A 17,785-nucleotide genomic window follows, 5' to 3' on the forward strand; every position below is an offset into this window, starting at 1 on the left:
ATCAACTTCAATAAGTCTCCTTATACAGCTTTCTTCATGATGTGAAATTCACTCAGTATGTTGTTGTTGTTGTTGTGGGGTTTAACACCATTTTTCAGCACACGATAGGCTATGCATGGTGGCCAGTATTAATGGTGGAGGAAGAACTCGGTAAAACCCCGGGAAGAACCACCGACCCACGAGAAGCTACTGGCAAGCTTTCTCACATACCCACATTGGCCGAATCCTAGACTCGAACCCACGCAGACAGAGGTGAGATGGCAGTGATCCGTAACGGATAGCGCTTTAGACCACTCGGCCACTCGGGGCCCCCGCACTAAGTATAATTCGTCGCTATTTTTAATGGTTTGATTCTTTTCTGCTAACAACTGATAAATCAATATTTTTCCTCTTTTTCACCGTAATGATAATATTAAATTGTACACAGGCCAATGAACAAATAGTTCACTGCGCATGCCTTCACTTAGGCTGATAAATTAGTCCCCATACCTGTATTGGTATGTTGGTTGTTTATGGGCTGATCTCACCTATTTATAAAATATTACAATTATTGAAGACAGATTTGTTCGCAATACATCAGCGCACATATCGACCATTTTTTAAACAGAAAAATTATACTAGGGTTATTGAGTCTTAAATATGCTAATGATTATAGCTTTCATATGAACAACGTTAACAGTGTGTTGATATAATAAATGCATTTACAAGTATTGATATATATGCAATCAAAAATATCAAGCTGCAAACAACGACAACAGTGAACAATATGTTATGACATCTCTTAATATCAGTGACAAATACATGCATTTAGTGATGGAGGTTCAGTAGTCAAACAGTGCAAGACATCGATACTAAAATTTACGATGGGGGTAGGGGTGTAGCGGATATTCCATCCACTCACGTCGTTACTATCAAGGTCTGCGTCTTACATTGTAGGACCTTAATTCAAAAATTGTTATAATGTTAGTCTTTTAACCCACACCCTCCTTCCAATCCCTCTGTCCATTCACCTATAGTTTTAAATTAATTTGTAACGAGCTGCAGCGAAAGTGCTCGGAATGTTCTTGGCAGATTTTGGCACAGTCTATTAAGCTTATCTTAAGACTTAGAAGACATTAGAGATTCATATTTACATAATGCAGGACCAAATAAAAAGGGCCAAGTGAAATATCTGATTTTAAGGTCGCAATAGCAAGGACATGTTTGTAAATCAGTTTAATCCTACAGCAAGGTTATGTGATGATGTCCAATAGCGAGTGAAAGCGATATTAACTTTATCATTTGTAATTCTATTTATCTATGCTTCCAACTCAAAAGTGTAATATGAAGCGATTTTACCTTTGTGTAAATACACCTCCCACCCATTCTAGCCCCAACAAAATACCTCAAACTACTATACATTCATGTTCACATTATACAGATGCAAAAGTATCCCCCTCCCCTGCGAGGTCGTGAGTTCGATCCCCGGCCGAAAAAAAAAATGCTACTAACAGCTGGCTTGCTTGGCGCTCAGCATTAAGAGGTTAGTGTTAGGACTGGTCGGCCTGGTGTCAGGATAATGTGACTGGGTGTGATAGCATGCTACATGTCTGCAGCATGATGCCCCAGTGCTAGACATCACTATAAATTGTCACACTGCATACATCGTAGCGATATGACTGAAAAATTGTTAAAGCTACGTTGAAAATCCAAATCACACACACACACACACACACACACCCCTGCCCCGTACGTTCCGTCAATAGGTGATTGGTTAAATCTCCAATCATATCCTAAGGTTTCAAGTCACTAACTGGAACGGTTTTAGAGGTTATTTAAGATAGCACTCAAGACGGTGAAAGTGGAAATAATAAATTTTAAGGCTTACGTTCTGAGCAAACAAAGTAAACTTTCCGGTTCAAACCGGTCCCGGCCGGTTCGCACGGAATTTTTACGGGTGGTTTGTATATTGGCTTCAAGTAAATCGACTCTTTTTCTGAAAGAAACAAAAAGTAAAATAAAAGTTACAAATAAAACGCAAAACTGACAAATTGTCAATCAAAATCTATCACTTGCTGCGCATCTGCAAAGCTCAATCGCGCACACACACCGCCTACCCAAATTTAATAAAAGTGTTAAAAGGAAGAGGGAGAAAAACCTACGTTAAAGGTGATTATCGTATCCCATACCTTATGATAATAACAAATGTTTAACTTGATTTGCCCAACATTCATAGTGATAACCCAAAAATAGCTGTAAACTATAGCTTTCTTTTATAAATCGAAAGTTTGGCATCTTCAGGAGCTCAGACCAGTGTTTCATTATCCTATAATGTTTTACTATTCGCATTGTCATTCTACTTAGTTCGTGATATAAACATGGATGATATTAGTTTACTGATTCCAAAAACGCATTCAGAGAGATAAGTATGTACGGGTTTTATTTCATTAGCTTTGTAAAGTCCCAAACTTCTTGTCCAGAGTTTAGAATCAATAATATTTTGGCATCAAATATTTGAAAAAGTAGATTGGATGATAGTCTAGCAACGTGATTTAATTTGGCTTTCAGGCAATACAGTACCTTGCTACCAGTATTATTAGTGTTTTCGGACACATAACCTCAAGCGTTTTGTTGTTAGGGTGTTTTTTTTTTAGGGAACACAAGGCCAAAACATGTATAGGTGAGACTTACGGCTATTAGGCCGACGCAGAAATGTTAGTTTTCGTATTGTATTAAATAGCTTCTATTTCGAAATACAGCGATTATGGTCTTCTCCAATTTGATTTTCAATTTCCAGTCACTGTTATACTCCTTGAATGTAGTAAGCAATCTCTGTAACTGAACTGCAGTTTCGGCAAATATCACCTAATCCTCTGCATACAATAATGCAGATAAATGGACATCTACGAATGAAATAGGGTATAAAAATGGGACTTCAGGTCGTTTAAAAACAACCAAAAAAGGATAGGCGGCACAACTCAGCCTTGTCTGATACGTGCAAGGCAGTTAATGATCGAGTCAAGCGTTGTTTCGACTTGAAGCAAGCTTTGACATTTTCATATTTTTCATTCGGCATAGTTAGGATTTTACTACTTATATTTTCGTTAATCAGTTTAAGTACTACGTGAGATCTACCTCTCTTTTTTCTTAGGTATTAACATGACGAAGTATTCAAAGTAAATATCCTATCCGCCACGTAATATTCAGATCTAAATCAAACTATTCCTTCGCCTATATTATCGCTGTCGTTAATCCATGACACGATTCTTTCTTTCAGAGTAGAAGAATTGTTTATACTCGACAAGCCTTTCTCCAGCATACAAGAAAGTGACATAGTTCAAATAACTGACCTAATATAGACACACATATATGTACTGATATTTTCATATTCGCTTTTAAAATAAAATTACTAGATAGTTCAATAATACCACAGGATTTTCGAGACTGTAGTTCTCAAAAAGTCTTTGCACTTCTGTTCCAGTTATTCTACTGTCTAGAATTTCCTGACAATGGTCAGTTGTTTGACCAATTCTGAATGTGTATGGAACTTCATGAGATATATTGAAGAGCTCCTAAATGTACTGATGCCATGACGTGCTAATAACTTTTGCAATTATCGTGATTATCAGGTCTTTTACGTTTCCAAAACCGTTTAGAGTATCTTTTATAAACTAATTTAAAACGTGGCCTTTCCCTTCACTTTGTATAATTCTCGTTTATGTGCTATAGTATTTTTATAAATCTTTCGATTGTATATAAAAAGGAAACTTTTCATTGTTATCAAAATGCTGAAATGTTTTAAGGGTATTAAGTGTACGATACTTTGCAAATTTACAGTCTCTGCCAAACCACGGTTGTTTATTTGAGGACACGTTGGATGATCTCATTTTTGTTTCTGTATTTCACATTTCTATTAATATGTGTTTCTGGATTTAACATTTCTCTTATTGTGTGCTTCTGGATTTCACATATCCATTATTGCATGTTTCTGAATTTAATATTGCCAATATTGTGTTTCTAGATTTCATATTTCCATGAAAATATTAAAACCAGTATCGACCTCGTCCTGCTCCGACATTAGGGATGTCAAGCCTGTTTTTGGTAGCAATAAAGAGTTTACATTTTCCACATAACTATTTATATGTGATTTATCCCAAATGTATCTATATCTGGGAATATATGTTTTATTGTGTTCATTATGGAAAGCTTTAGTGTCTGTGAGGCTTAAATGACATGTTATCGGCAGGTAAATATATTGTATCGCCAATTATGAATGTATAGTAATGTGGATAATGGTTGACCTAGTAGCAGCTAATATATGTTTGTAACTGAATTGTCTTGGATGCACATAAAGTTCACCATCCATTTGTCTTTCCCACGTCTGTCATTTATGATCCTCATCCAATATTGCCATCATGTATAATATAATCAGGTTCTTTTGATTAAAATGAATTGAAATCTCCATCGATATTAAATCATTTGGAATGGAGTTTCTATATTGCACAGATTTGTTCTTCAGTTATACTCATCAAGACTCCCCCTGCTAGTACATAGGAATATTTTGGATGCATACGTTAGTATAAAAATGAACTCATGCAGAAAAGTTACTGAATGTGATGATATTTTGAAAACTATATTTTTACTTACTTTAAAGAAATGCTACGGTCAAGTTCTAACTTTTCAATAAATTACAGAGCAATACATCCCGAACTGTGTTTGCATTTGGTTCTTTCTTTCTCGGACTCACAAAATATTTATAGTCAGTTATAGCATTTGTATTCTAAGCAAAAGTTGCAGATAAACCAAAATGTCATTAAAGTTCAAAGAAGTGATTAAATCATTCGAGTCCATATTATCCTGATCACCGACAATTTTTTTCCATAGGCTTGAACTATTACAACTAAGATTGATAGTAGTAGTACTTGTAGTAGTAGTAGTTGTGGTAGTAGTAGTAATATTAGTAGTAGTTGTTCTTGTAGTAGTAGTAATAGTAGTAGTAGTAGTAGTAATAGCACTAGTATTAGTAGGTGTTATTGTTATTGTATTATTATTATTATTATTATTGAAAAGTTTCATTAAATGAAATTTATGTTGCGAGTTTCTTACTTACTTGTAGTTAAGCTTTCAGTCCACCGTACAGAGAATAAACGGATACATTGTACAGACTACATGCTCCAACAGCGCATAAACTGACGTCAAAGCTGCTTACCGGCCCAACATGACACCTAAACCTGCATCAAAACCTCAGTACTCACATGCATGGGCGCACATAAGCACACACTTAGACACAAGTAAGTATGGTTCTTCTCCTTGACTCGAACTAATTCTGCATTTGTAGAATATTTTAAAGTGGAAAAAGTAGCTAAAACACCAACTGCACACTTACCATCAATGCTCTCGTCATCCTGGAAACAAAAAGAAATGGAAGGACATTTTTAAATACCGTCTGCAACAGCTTATAACTCGAGTTCAACTGCACATACCCAGACATGCCGTCGAATAATGTGCCGACAGATCTCGGTCTATGCAGTTATTAGGAGTAATCAGTTGAACAAGTAACAATGACCTGATCTACCAATGCATTATGTTGTTAGTAGTTGAGTATAGAAATAATTTCGTTATTTGTCCACAATGATCATGAAGATTTAACTCAGAATCAATAATTTTGACCAAACGTTTATATTTTGGCCAGGATGAAATGAAAACCATGATTTTTTTTTAAAAATCATCTTTACAACATAAGTTGAAACTAGAGAGAAAAATTCAGTTATTTCTGATGGATCGTAGTTATCTTCCCTATAACCTTAAACATATTTAAATAAAGTAATCAAATCTATCCGTGACCTGCTTTCACCAAAAGGAAATATTTTACTAAGAAATCGTCGCGTCGGAATGACAAAAATTATGCAATTGTCACATCAACCTTTTAATGAAATAACAAAAGAGATTCATATGGCTGGAAAGCCATGAGGGAAGAACCAACATATCCGCCTGACTTGTAAAGTCGTGTCGAGAAAACGTTTGGAAAATGTGGTAAATACCTTGAAAGCGCTGAGGTTTTCGTCTGTATCACTAACATCGCTTTCGTACTCCCCGTCTTTAAAGTCTGCTTCTGCAATAAAATAATTCCCTCTTGTGCCCAAAACTTTGCCCCAGAACCGGATATTTTGGATAGGATATTTCCCCATAAGGCCTTTCATTGACAGGGTCACGCGCACCGTTTCCTCTCGGGGTAGCCCAACCCCTGCTTGTTCCAGCAAAAATGCTTGCCGTAGCATATTTGGGAAGTTACCAAACTTGACGCCATTGTCGTTATCTCTATCTTCTTCTGCTAATTCTTGCGTTGCATTTGAGACGGATGTCTGTAAATTTATAAATCAAAGTCACAATCAGAAAAATCAATTTGTACACGTGAAAACAATGCATACATACATATGAATGCACGTACGTACGCGGACACTCATACATGCATGCATGTATGCATACATACATACATACATACATACATACATACATACAAACAGCCATGCAAACATAAACCGTTTCTCTAAGTAATGGCGAATTTATAAACTGACGAGCCCGCTCCTCTTTCTTTCTCCCTCTCTCTCTCTCACACACACACAAACACATAAACACACACGAGCTCGCACACGAGTGTGTGTGTGTGTGTGTGTTTGTGTGTGCTAATGTATACATACATTGTTCATCCTGTCCATCCCTCAGTTGCATCAAAGTTTCTTTATTATTATTATTAGTAGTAGTAGTAGTAGTAGTAGTATTTGTTATTATTATTATTATTATTACCGGTTTCCAGCACTTTATCTTATTATCATATCTTATTTCCTCTTGTGGTTAAAATCATATCCTGATTTAAAGATAGGAAGAAAATATAATGCAGGCCACATATGCCACCCACAGCTGACATTATTACCAGACTGAAAACTCCTTTACATCGTATTTTTATCATACCCTAATTTCATTTTTGATTGAGTAGAGTACAGATTACTTCTTGCAACCTCACAAGCCCCTGACACCTTCTATTTAAAATTGGAAACATAATCGAGAAGATTAATTTCTGTATTTTCATTTCTCTTTTAACAGCTTCAATGGTCCACGCACAGTGTGTCCAAAAACTAGCTCAAAGGGACTGAATCCTAAAGATTCATGAACTGATCCCTAACAGCCCTTATGTATATTTCATTTAATTATATCTGATTAAATATATATTTATTTCAATTTAATTGTTTGTCAGTTTTACGTTATTTTTTTTTCATTACATGATATTGTAATGTAAATTTATTCACTAGAGATGATACTTTTTTTAGAAAATAATTTGACCTTGACTGTTAGTTTATAAATACCAGGTGTTGATCTAAATCCTGACCTTCTTTCAGAATTTGTAGCAAACTTCGTAAACAAGTTATATTATATTTTAAAATGATTGGTTGTTTCCAAGGTCGTGATGGGACCTTGTCTTTAAGGTACAAACAATTTTTATTTTATTTTTCATTTCTTAAAAAGGATTGATTTTCGGCAGGGTCACACTGGGTAAACGTGATCTGTAACAAGTACTTGCTTCTATAAACTTCCAGAAGATGATCATATGACCCTTGTTTACGTTTTAGAAAGACCATATAACCCATGTTTTGGAGAATTAATCTCAGTAGAAAATGGGCTGTTAAACTGTTAGTTGAATGTTGTACTGTTTAGAGTTATTTCAAATTACTTGGATTCAAAAGGATTAATTATGTTAGTTTTCTGGAAAATACGTGTGCTCATGTAATATTGTGGAACAAGAACATTTTTTTATATATAAAAATTATTCAGCTATCAGTAAACGGAGTGATAATTTTTATTTCTACAATGAAATGTATACTTCAACACTACAGATTGCAGCATACGTCATCGTCTTCCATCTTGGATTATTCATCGGGATTCGAACATGAAATCACTAGAACATTGTGTTATTAGGACTACTAAAATTTTATTCTCGGATTATTTTTGGATTATTTTTGGATTTGATTCTATCAAACCGTAAGTTGATATGTTTTCATTTTTACAGAATTTTTCCAGTGAAGTAATTGTATTCAAAGCTTGTTGTTTTCACTTTTTCTTATGTTACTGTTTATTCGAGCCTAAAAAAAGTGACATATGACAGCAAACAAAGCGAAATGAACACATTCGTCCCAATCTTTTCCAGTATCAAAACAATATGAATGAATCATATTTTTCGATTTTTGATGAAACCTTTCTACATCCGCTTGGCTTTCATGGTGATAGGTAGAAGGCTCGAATTGTTGGATGCCTAATTCATCCATAACTTCTTGGAAAATTCCAGACATAAAATTGAACAGATTTGGGCAGGCCAAACTTGTAGAAATAATTTTATCAAACCTTTTACTATTGTTTTAGTTTTAAGATTCCTCAAATGACTTGCATCTGGGAATCTTGTTGATGCACACATTATGGTCAACAAGTATTGGTTGCCTAACTTGGTTTTAGTTAAAGAACCGACACAGTCTACCATTATTCTCCTAAATGGTTCGTAAAATGCAGGAATAGGTTGCAGATGAACCTTAGGTATCATCTGATTGGGTTTTCTTACCATTTGACAAGTGTGACAAGATCTGCAGTATTTACAAAAACATCACTTTTGATTTTGGGCCAGTAAAAGTGATTCAAGATCTTGTTATAAGTCTTATTGACCCTTAAATGACCAACCAAAGGAGTTTCATGGGCCAGACTGAGAATTTCCTGTCTATACGATTTTGAACCACAATATGATAGTTCAATGACCACTATTCACCAGCAGGTACAGCAGGTGGTCTAAATTTTATCATAAAACCCCATTATTTTACAAAATAGCAAACAGGTACTTCATTGGCATCAGTTTCAATAATGGTCCTCTGAAACGAAAGGAGATCTCAGGGCCTTTTTCCTGTTCACCGATAAGTGATTGTCTTTTGTCACCCTGATTAGAATAAAGAGAATGAGTAGTCAAAAGAGGACCACTCTCATCAATGCATTTTGACTGATCCAAATGATTAGTAAAAGTGACCTAATCAGAAGCCTGACCAATACATGTGTCAGATAAAGGAATACTTTCCTGATCAACATCATTCTCAAGAACTTTCTTTGCCATAGTTCTAGTAACTGCACATACTGGGTATACTTCAGGGATTTCCTTTTCAGTACGATCGACTTTCTGACCCAAAACTAGGCTTGTCAGTTACAAGTGGATTAACCACAACCTTATCTCCAGCTAAGTCATTGCCTAGTAATAAATGAAAACCCTCAATGGTTAAAGATTACAACGTTCCGACTGCCACGCGTCCTGAGACTAAGTCTGATGACAAATTTACACAATGGAGAGGAACATTAACAAAGCCGCACTCTACTCCCTGAATAAGAATACTATCATTAGAAGAAGACTTCTCAGAAAAAGGCAAAATACCTGACAATAAAGGACTCTGAGAAGCTCCTGTGTCCCTTAACATTTTAAAAGGGATATGATTGTCTCGAATGATATAAAACCTTTCGACATGAATAGTTCATAATTTTCCAGAATAAAATCAGACTGGTGTTCGTTTGACCCAATACATGTATTGCTTTTAATACATGACCTTGGCCTATGAGAAATTAGAGCATTCGGAACAGGTATGTCTTGATTCTGTTGGTTATTTTTTAATTTGTAGCAACCAGAAATAACGTGCACTTTTTTAACACAAGACTGTTGAGTGGAAGATCTACTGACAAAAGAAACTTTATGAGCTAACGATTACTCGTCAGCTGTACGGACAGCATTTTCTTAAGCTTCGACCTTATGATCATTAACGTGAGTCTTAACGTCACTACCTACGCAGTTTTGAATTCTTCTGTTAATATGAGTTGTCTGAGATTTTCGCAAACTTGACCAACATTCTTGACTAAGCACCACTTATCAAATAATTGGTCTTGCAAATTCGACATGGGTTTGTCCAGTTTCTTTCTTATAGTTCCTAAACTTTTGTTGATAAGCCTCAGGTACCACCCCTCATAACCCCTCAAGATGCATTCCTTAACCAGATCATAATCAGCACTTTGCTGTACTGACAATAAAGTCCAATGCACTCTTGGCCATTTCAAAATTTTTTTCAACATGAGGAATATATTTATCTACTTCTTTTTCTTTAAAAGGGGCTACTAACCTAATATTCTTAGCAAAATCAAAACTTGAATTTGTATGTAAAAAGGGGATCTAGCAGTGCTTACTTGCCAGATCTAATTCTTTTAATCTAAACTACAATTCCCTTTCATCATTCTCTCTCTCTCTCTCTCTCTCTCTCTCTCTCTCTCTCTCTCTGCAATTGCATTTACTTCTCTCTTTCCTCTGTGTCCAATTGCATTTACATTTATTTCGCTCTTTCCTCTTTCTGCAACTGCATTTTCCTCTCTCTTTCATCTTTATCTAATTGCATTAGTTCTCCTCATTCTCTTTCCGTAGCTGCAATTGTCTTTCTTGAAGCTCATGCTTTCTTAACTCAGTTAAATTCTAGTCTTTTAATTTCAATTCCTGAACTGGTAAGTCAGAGCCAAACGGAGAGTGACTAATCCAAACCAAAACACTTTTATCGAAAAAATTCTTTTCCACCAAATATTGGACCAAAACAGTTTTATTTCCTGCTTCTTTAAAGAAGACTTTGTCTCAGAAGATCACATTTTCTGGAAAGCTGAAGTAATTCATCCTTTTCCAAGGAGTCTATCTTTTCAAGGTTAGGATTTTAAATAAAGATCTCCACTTTAGATTACATTGTAAACGTTTCTTGATTTCACTAAAGATTTCTTCAAAGTGAAATAATACCTGGAACTTAGGAAATTCCAAAACAAGATGAATTTAAATTTCAAAAACAAAGATTTCTGAATTGTTTTAAAAAATTCGTATCCCAAGGACGAAAGCCAAATTTTGTGTTACGATTCAATGCTCTTAAAATGAGAAACAGAAAAGAGTGAAAAGCAACAAGCTTTGTAAAATTCAAAAAATAATTTATTTCCCTATAATACAGAGTGAAACGTTAAAAAGAAAACATACAGTATTCCGAATTAAATCCCAAAATAATCCAAGAATTACAGACACAAATCCTAATAATAAAAGTTCATAATAAATGTTCTGAATAAACTTTAGTGGAAATCCATATTGTCCAAAGCTGAAGGTTTTGATGTGCCTGTGGCGGCCTGTATCGTGTTGTTGTATCAACAGTCTTTTGTTGAAACACATTAATTTAATTCCAAGTTTAAATTCACTATAAATTCCATTGAATGTCTCTGCCCAAGAATATTATTTTAGGAGCACTCTGTATATCCAGAGAAAAAACACTGACTTAAATAAGTTGAAGAAATAAATTCCAGCCCAAATGAACTCATTGACACAAAATAATTTCAAATTGATTCTGCTAGATCTTAAATAACGAATTAACAATTTGTCCAGTGACAAGATTATAAAGTCCTCAATTTGACCTAAGGTCACAATTAGGTGGCGCTCTTATAGTTTCGTATTTTGCATAGGGTTAAAACTTTAAAGAAAAAGAATTTCCCCCGCTTTCCTCACTGGTTATACTGGCTATTTAAAAAAGACCTTGTATCTCTTAGGTATAATTCAAAGAACCTTTAATTCCCTTTATTTTGGTGTATGATTGATGGGTGTAATATGGGTTATAGAGTATACAGCATGGCCTTACTCCAGATGTGCACTTTTCAAAAAAGTGCTAGCTCCACTTGGTCATTTTCACTTCCTCAACTTCAGAGGTAAATTGTATAAAAAAGAGCCAACAACTTTTTTTTACATTTTATATATTTTGTAATTCATTCATTGCACATTCAGAAGCTGGTATTGTCTAGTCTGGCAAAATTCATTTTCCCTATTTTAATAGCTGCTATGGATAGTGTACTTTAGACTAATTCAGGCTGATTTTTTAGCACAAGGGAGCAGTCATTTTAGTTAGCATTGTGCTTAGCTCATGTACAATTTCCAAAAGTACAATATCCAAAGAAATGTCATCCACATTACATTAATGTAGCATAGAGGTATGCCAACATTCTCTCCACTGTGCAGGTTTTAAATGCAAACAACTTCACCTTACATACGTCACTCTCTCAAAAGTACATAATAACTAGCATTTTCTTTATTTAAAAAGATACGTAATGTAAAATAACCTTCTAGAAACTTCATAATGTTTACAAAATAAAATGTTAGTTGTAATTAGAAAGTATGTTAATAAAATTATAATATAAAATATCTAGTAAACAACAGTTAGACCCGGCAATTCATACAGAATTTCAAAATTCAAGACTCAGATTGAGATAAATATGTTTAGAAAAAACCAAAATCAATAATTCAGGCCAGGTAGAAAATCAACTTGATTTTGGACAAGGTCAAGTCCAACATAGAGTGTTACATTACAATAACACAGAATGAAATAAAAGAAATTATTTTTAGAAAAATACCTAACAAACAAATTAAATATACATAACAAGACACACAGTCATAATATTGCTATGGCTTGTTTTACCCCTGAGATATTGTTCTGTTAATCAAGCCATCACTGACTTTTTCTGAGAGGTCTATTACAGACATAATCCGGCATAAAGTGCTCGCTCATTGTGATGGCTCATTGCTAACAACCAGACGGTCAGGGCCTGCATGTAGAACCCACGATCAATATATTTACGTACAATGTGTGACCTGGACCTCAAAGTCAAGATGCTGAGCAAACAAGTAGCGAATTCTTTATGACTGTGACCTCGAGCCAATGTCAAATGTCAAGTACGTTCCATAGAATGAATTGTATTGATCTCATAATGATTTGTTTCAAGTATGAAGAAAGTCCATAAAGACGTGTAGGAAATATAAAGAAATAAAACTAAAATAAAAGCTTTAACCAAAACCTTAACTGTGTGTTTTACTCATGTGTCATAGAAGCAAGCAAACATGTCGAACGGAGAATTGCCTTTTCTTCATAATGGTTCATCCCGAGTATAATGAGAATCTGTCAAGGGGTTTAGGAAATACATCCGAACGAAAAACTTTAACCATAGCTCATGCAAAATGTATTCAAGCGATTAACGTTTTACGCTGGTTTGACATAATTATTTTCAAAGGTGTTTATTCTCATTATTTTAAGATGAAGAAAACCAAGGTCAAAGACATTGCAAGAACATTAAAATCCCACACTAATCAAAATATAGGTTTCGCAGTTCAAAAATATTGTAATAAATTTGGAGTATGTATATTTGGTTGTAGAGTCCCGTTTTAAGGAATTCTTTGATTTTTGTGATTATTAGGAGCAAACGTAACAGAGTAAAGCGTTATTAGTGACTTCAGGTCCAAACCGAATGAGCGACCCTGGAATAACAAAGTCCCTATTAAAATCTAGTGGTGTACATTGGTGGTGTGACTGCAGTAGCAGTATTTACGGTACGAAACCGGTAAATTACACAATGGAATCAATAAGGGACTCGGTAGATACCGTTTATGTCGCCATGGTGGCAAATGTGATGCAGTTGTACTGGCGAAATGTGCCTGGAAACCATAGTTTTACTGGCCTAAATGGCGTAGCTAAAATAGTTCCTTGTGTTAAGGGTTAGTTGTATAGTTTCTACAGCGTGAACTGCTGGCGGTACGGAAACCTAACGAAAAGAAACCATGCAGATGTGCGGTTAGATAGATATTTGACAGGTTGTGAGGTATGTGGTCTTGCATTGATTAGAGTAAAATTTATGTATAAAACGGACACGTCGGGCTTTCTAATTTACAATTGAAGTTGTATGGAAGTCTTTGGAAATTTGGGGCAAACTTATGACTTCTAGCGGGAGTCGCACCAGGGTTTGACACCGCTCGGTCAAGTAAAGATCCCTGGCTTGTAACAATATATTAAAACTTTGAAACGGTTATATTCCAGTAATGCTTGAACCTTATCCTGTATGTATCACATAGGGTCTAGATTGTTCTCTTTTCTACAGTCTATGTGGGGTTTTTTTATACTCTCTTCTTTCAACATCGCCATTAAGGTATTTATTGACGAAATCAGTTTTGTCTGTGTGGCTTGGATTTTTAACATAGCTTTAAAAAAAATTCAGTTTATCGCTACGATATCTGTGGTGTGACATCATACCGCAGACATGTAGCATCATATCCCACCCAGTCACATTATACTGACAACAGGCCGACCAGTCATAACACCAACCTCTAATACTGAGCGCCAAGGAAGGCAGCTACTAGTACCAGTGTTATAAGTCTTTGGTATTATTCGGCTGGGGTTCGAGCCCGCGACCTCTCACATCCGAGGAGGACGCTCTAACCACTTAGGCCACCGGAGCGGTAAATCAGTTATGTCCATATGCCAGCTATTTTAAACATCGGCACTTTTTAGACGATCCTACCTGCATTGTGTAGACTATCGTAAAAATGTGTTTAAACCAAATGTACGCTGTATCTTGGAAGAGTTTATAACTGGTGAATTGTAACGTCTTTACAATGGCTTTGTGCTAGAAAGTTTACAACCACCCCAATGAGTGATTAATTTGTTTTAGGGATCATATGATGCTTTAGAACAAAATTTATATAGTGTCACAAAGAGTAACAAATCCATATAATTGCATGCCTGAGGTTTATGTCTCGTTTTTCGTCATCAAACCACGTATTTTGGCCATATAACTAAAAACACACACAGCTCAAACAGGTGCATTCTAATTAATTCTTCCTAATAAAACCACCAAGTTTACATTATTCTCATTATAAATAGGTAACATTATTCTATCAAAAGCTACTATATCAAACAATTTAAATTCTTTTAGGTTACAAAACATTACCAAACAATGACAATGTCCAAAAACATTAATATAAAATGCTTGCTTCACTCCTAAACGTGTGGTTGTAAAGTTAGGGCATACTCACCAGTTACAACATTGAGTTCCATGTTCGAATGCACGACCAATGTCGCGTGGAGGCCTATATGCACGTGCTCTCCTGTACGTTAATTGGGGGTTGGGGAGTTTTGAAAACTAAAACAAAATAAACTAATGGTTCTACTTGCGGATGACTAATAATGTTTGTTTCTAATTACAATGATATAATCTTAGTAGTAGTCCTTCTAATTAGAATGAATTATGTAAGTATATTTTCTAATCTGCTCAGTTGAAATCATATGGTCGAAATACGTGGCGTAATGTCCAATAAGGAGCCATAAACTTTAACAGCTGGAGAACATGTGCAAAACAGTATCGAAGGGCAATTTGTGTGTGTGTGTGTGTGTGTGATTTGAAGTGCGAGCATAAAACTAGGTCAGAACTTATTCAGCAGTGTCACCAGAGATTCTGTACGCAGCTCATACGTAAAACTAGGTCCAAAATCACTCTGTGTATTTGTGTATGTTTGTGATTTGGATTTTGAACGTAGCTTTAACAACTTTCCGGTGCTAACACTAAGCTCTTAATGATGAGCGATGGAGCTGTTAACACCATTTTATAAGTCTTTGGTATGGCGGGGGTTCGAACCCGCGACCTCTCGCATCCGAGGCGGACGCTCTAACCACTTAGGCCACCGGAGCGAAATTACTGAACATCGCATCAGAGTGCCTGGTGTAACTCTTGCATAAATCTAGGCCAGACATTATTGAAAACTTTATCGGAGTATCTTTCTAATGTAGCTCTTGCATAAATTTAGGTCAGATATCGTTATATTTTTTTCTTTAAAACATGTTACGCGTGTGGCTTTATGTCAATCATCCATATAACTAGGCACAAATAAGTAAACAGTATAAACGGTTTACTTTTGATCTAGCTCATGCATAAAAGTAGGCCAGAAATCACACACCACTTTTTCGTGAGTGACCTTTTGTGTAGCTCATGCGTTAAACTATGTCATAAAACAACGTGTACCCATTAAGGAGTTTATTGTTGTGGGTACATCAGACATAGTCATTTAGTTAATACAAACATTGCATCAGAAAATGCTAAACAACATATAGCCGCTTGCTTTCTGCTTCTTTTTTTTATTACTGATTAGCGTGTATAATCAAGATGCTTGCGCAGAAACATTATGTTCAGTGGAGCCACTAGGGTTGGTGTCACCCAGTACGGTCACTCGTGGTGTCACCCCCATGGACCTCCTTCCGTAACAGTCCATACAGAATCCTTAGTAATGTAATTTTGGTGTCACCCCCTCCAAACCCGGCCCTAGGATGATGCGGGCCCAAGGCAGCAAGCGATGAGCGGAGCCACAAGCAAACAAATTGCATTGCGGAGTTGATTTCCTAAAAGTGCGGGGCCCAAGGCGGTTGCCTACGGCTGGGCCTTACCAACTCTGATGGTGTCACCCGATGCGGTCCGCAGCCCACCCCACCCCGTGACGCCACTGTTTTCACTACTTGTTCTTTCTTCTATCACTCAGCAGGTACATCATTTTCCTCTTTTATGCTGAATCTCATTATTATAATGCTGGAGCAAAAGTTGGCCAAAAAGGATTTTTTTTTCAAGAGCATGTCAGATGTGATTGCTCGCACAGTATGATAGCACATTGCTTTAAAAAAATAAATCTATTTTACATATATATCGGTGTTCTCCTGTCCCACAGAAAACACTGAATCATTAAAATAACCAATATTCGCCCCTGTTGTGTATTATGTTTGAGATGACGAATGACAGGATACAAGATAGTATCAGTTACGCATTGTTCGAGTTGAATAAGAAGTTATTATAGCAGTTATAAATCACAGTACCTTTCACCCTTGCGTGGTGCAATGCATTGAGCCCATGTGAAACCATCGTATCGTGCACTATATTTATTCCACATACGAAACAGTCGCATGTGCACAATGTAACGGCATTGATTACATACAAGGAATCATGTATGATGCATGAATAAGAAATTTCATTTTTTAAATTATTTACACAAATAAAAAACAGAAAAACCGTGGTTCCAAAATTATTGCAGAAAAATTATTTAGTACAAAAGGACATAAAGAAGCTAATATTTTTTTCAGTCTTATATTTTGACTCTTATTACTATTTTTTTTTCAGCAAGGAAGTCAGTTCAGTGTAAAAGTTCAATTAAATATTTATTGAAAATTCGAATTAAAAATTGTACATATAAAATTATTTTAATATTATTTTATTTTTACCAATCATTCATACAAATGAGTTATCATGGCAACAATTTAGATGTACCGTATCTGAACGTTTGCTAGTTTCTTGCTTTCAGTAACTGTATATTTTGTATATTTTTCAACGATTAAACGTTAATATTCTTCCGGAGATTTTTGGATTATAATACTTTATTGACTCACGGAAATGAATATAATATAGGGGATATTTACATGCTCCGATAGTTCATCGTGTATGTGACAATCTCAGTATTTTCACTTAAGTTTGTCGCAACCTATTTCTTGTATTTCACTCCAATGAATTATCAAGATTCTTTCTCTTGGAAAATACAGTAATTCACGGCCTAACATAAAATAAATACACATATTTCACGCATGTAACAATCGTCGTTGCCGCGTTTATCCCAGCTGTCACAGATACTGGGCATACGAAATTCTGCCTCGGTGAGCCAGCCACCTTTAATTCCTAGTGTTACATGTTAGATTCAGACGGTTTTTATTTGCAAACATCATCATATCTAATACATCAAATATCAGATCAATAGATAAGTAATCGCTCCAGCCCTCTCCCCCTTCCCCAATTACAGTTTCGTATTGCATTAATCTCTCCAAATACAGATGGCTTACAGAAAGGGTCTGGAACCGCTCAGGTGGCCTAGTGGTTAGAGCGT

At 35.6% G+C, this 17,785-nt stretch overlaps 1 protein-coding gene across 1 annotated transcript in view; it reads right to left on the minus strand.

Moving 5' to 3' along the window:
- The window catches only part of LOC149778812 (radial spoke head protein 6 homolog A-like), a 43,141-nt gene that overhangs the window by 13,631 nt on the left and 11,725 nt on the right, over positions 1-17,785 (minus strand). The window contains exons 3-5 of the mRNA XM_089939571.1: positions 6,021-6,341; positions 5,366-5,384; positions 1,868-1,975 (exon numbers count right to left, since the gene is read on the minus strand). Coding sequence (XP_089795697.1) covers positions 1,868-1,975; positions 5,366-5,384; positions 6,021-6,341 — 448 coding nt within the window. The remainder of the gene's footprint in view (positions 1-1,867; positions 1,976-5,365; positions 5,385-6,020; positions 6,342-17,785) is intronic.

Source organism: Sinohyriopsis cumingii, chromosome 17 (genome assembly GCF_028554795.1).
Source record: "Sinohyriopsis cumingii isolate HCF-2022 chromosome 17, ASM2855479v2, whole genome shotgun sequence".
NCBI classification, from domain to species: Eukaryota; Metazoa; Mollusca; class Bivalvia; order Unionida; family Unionidae; genus Sinohyriopsis; species Sinohyriopsis cumingii.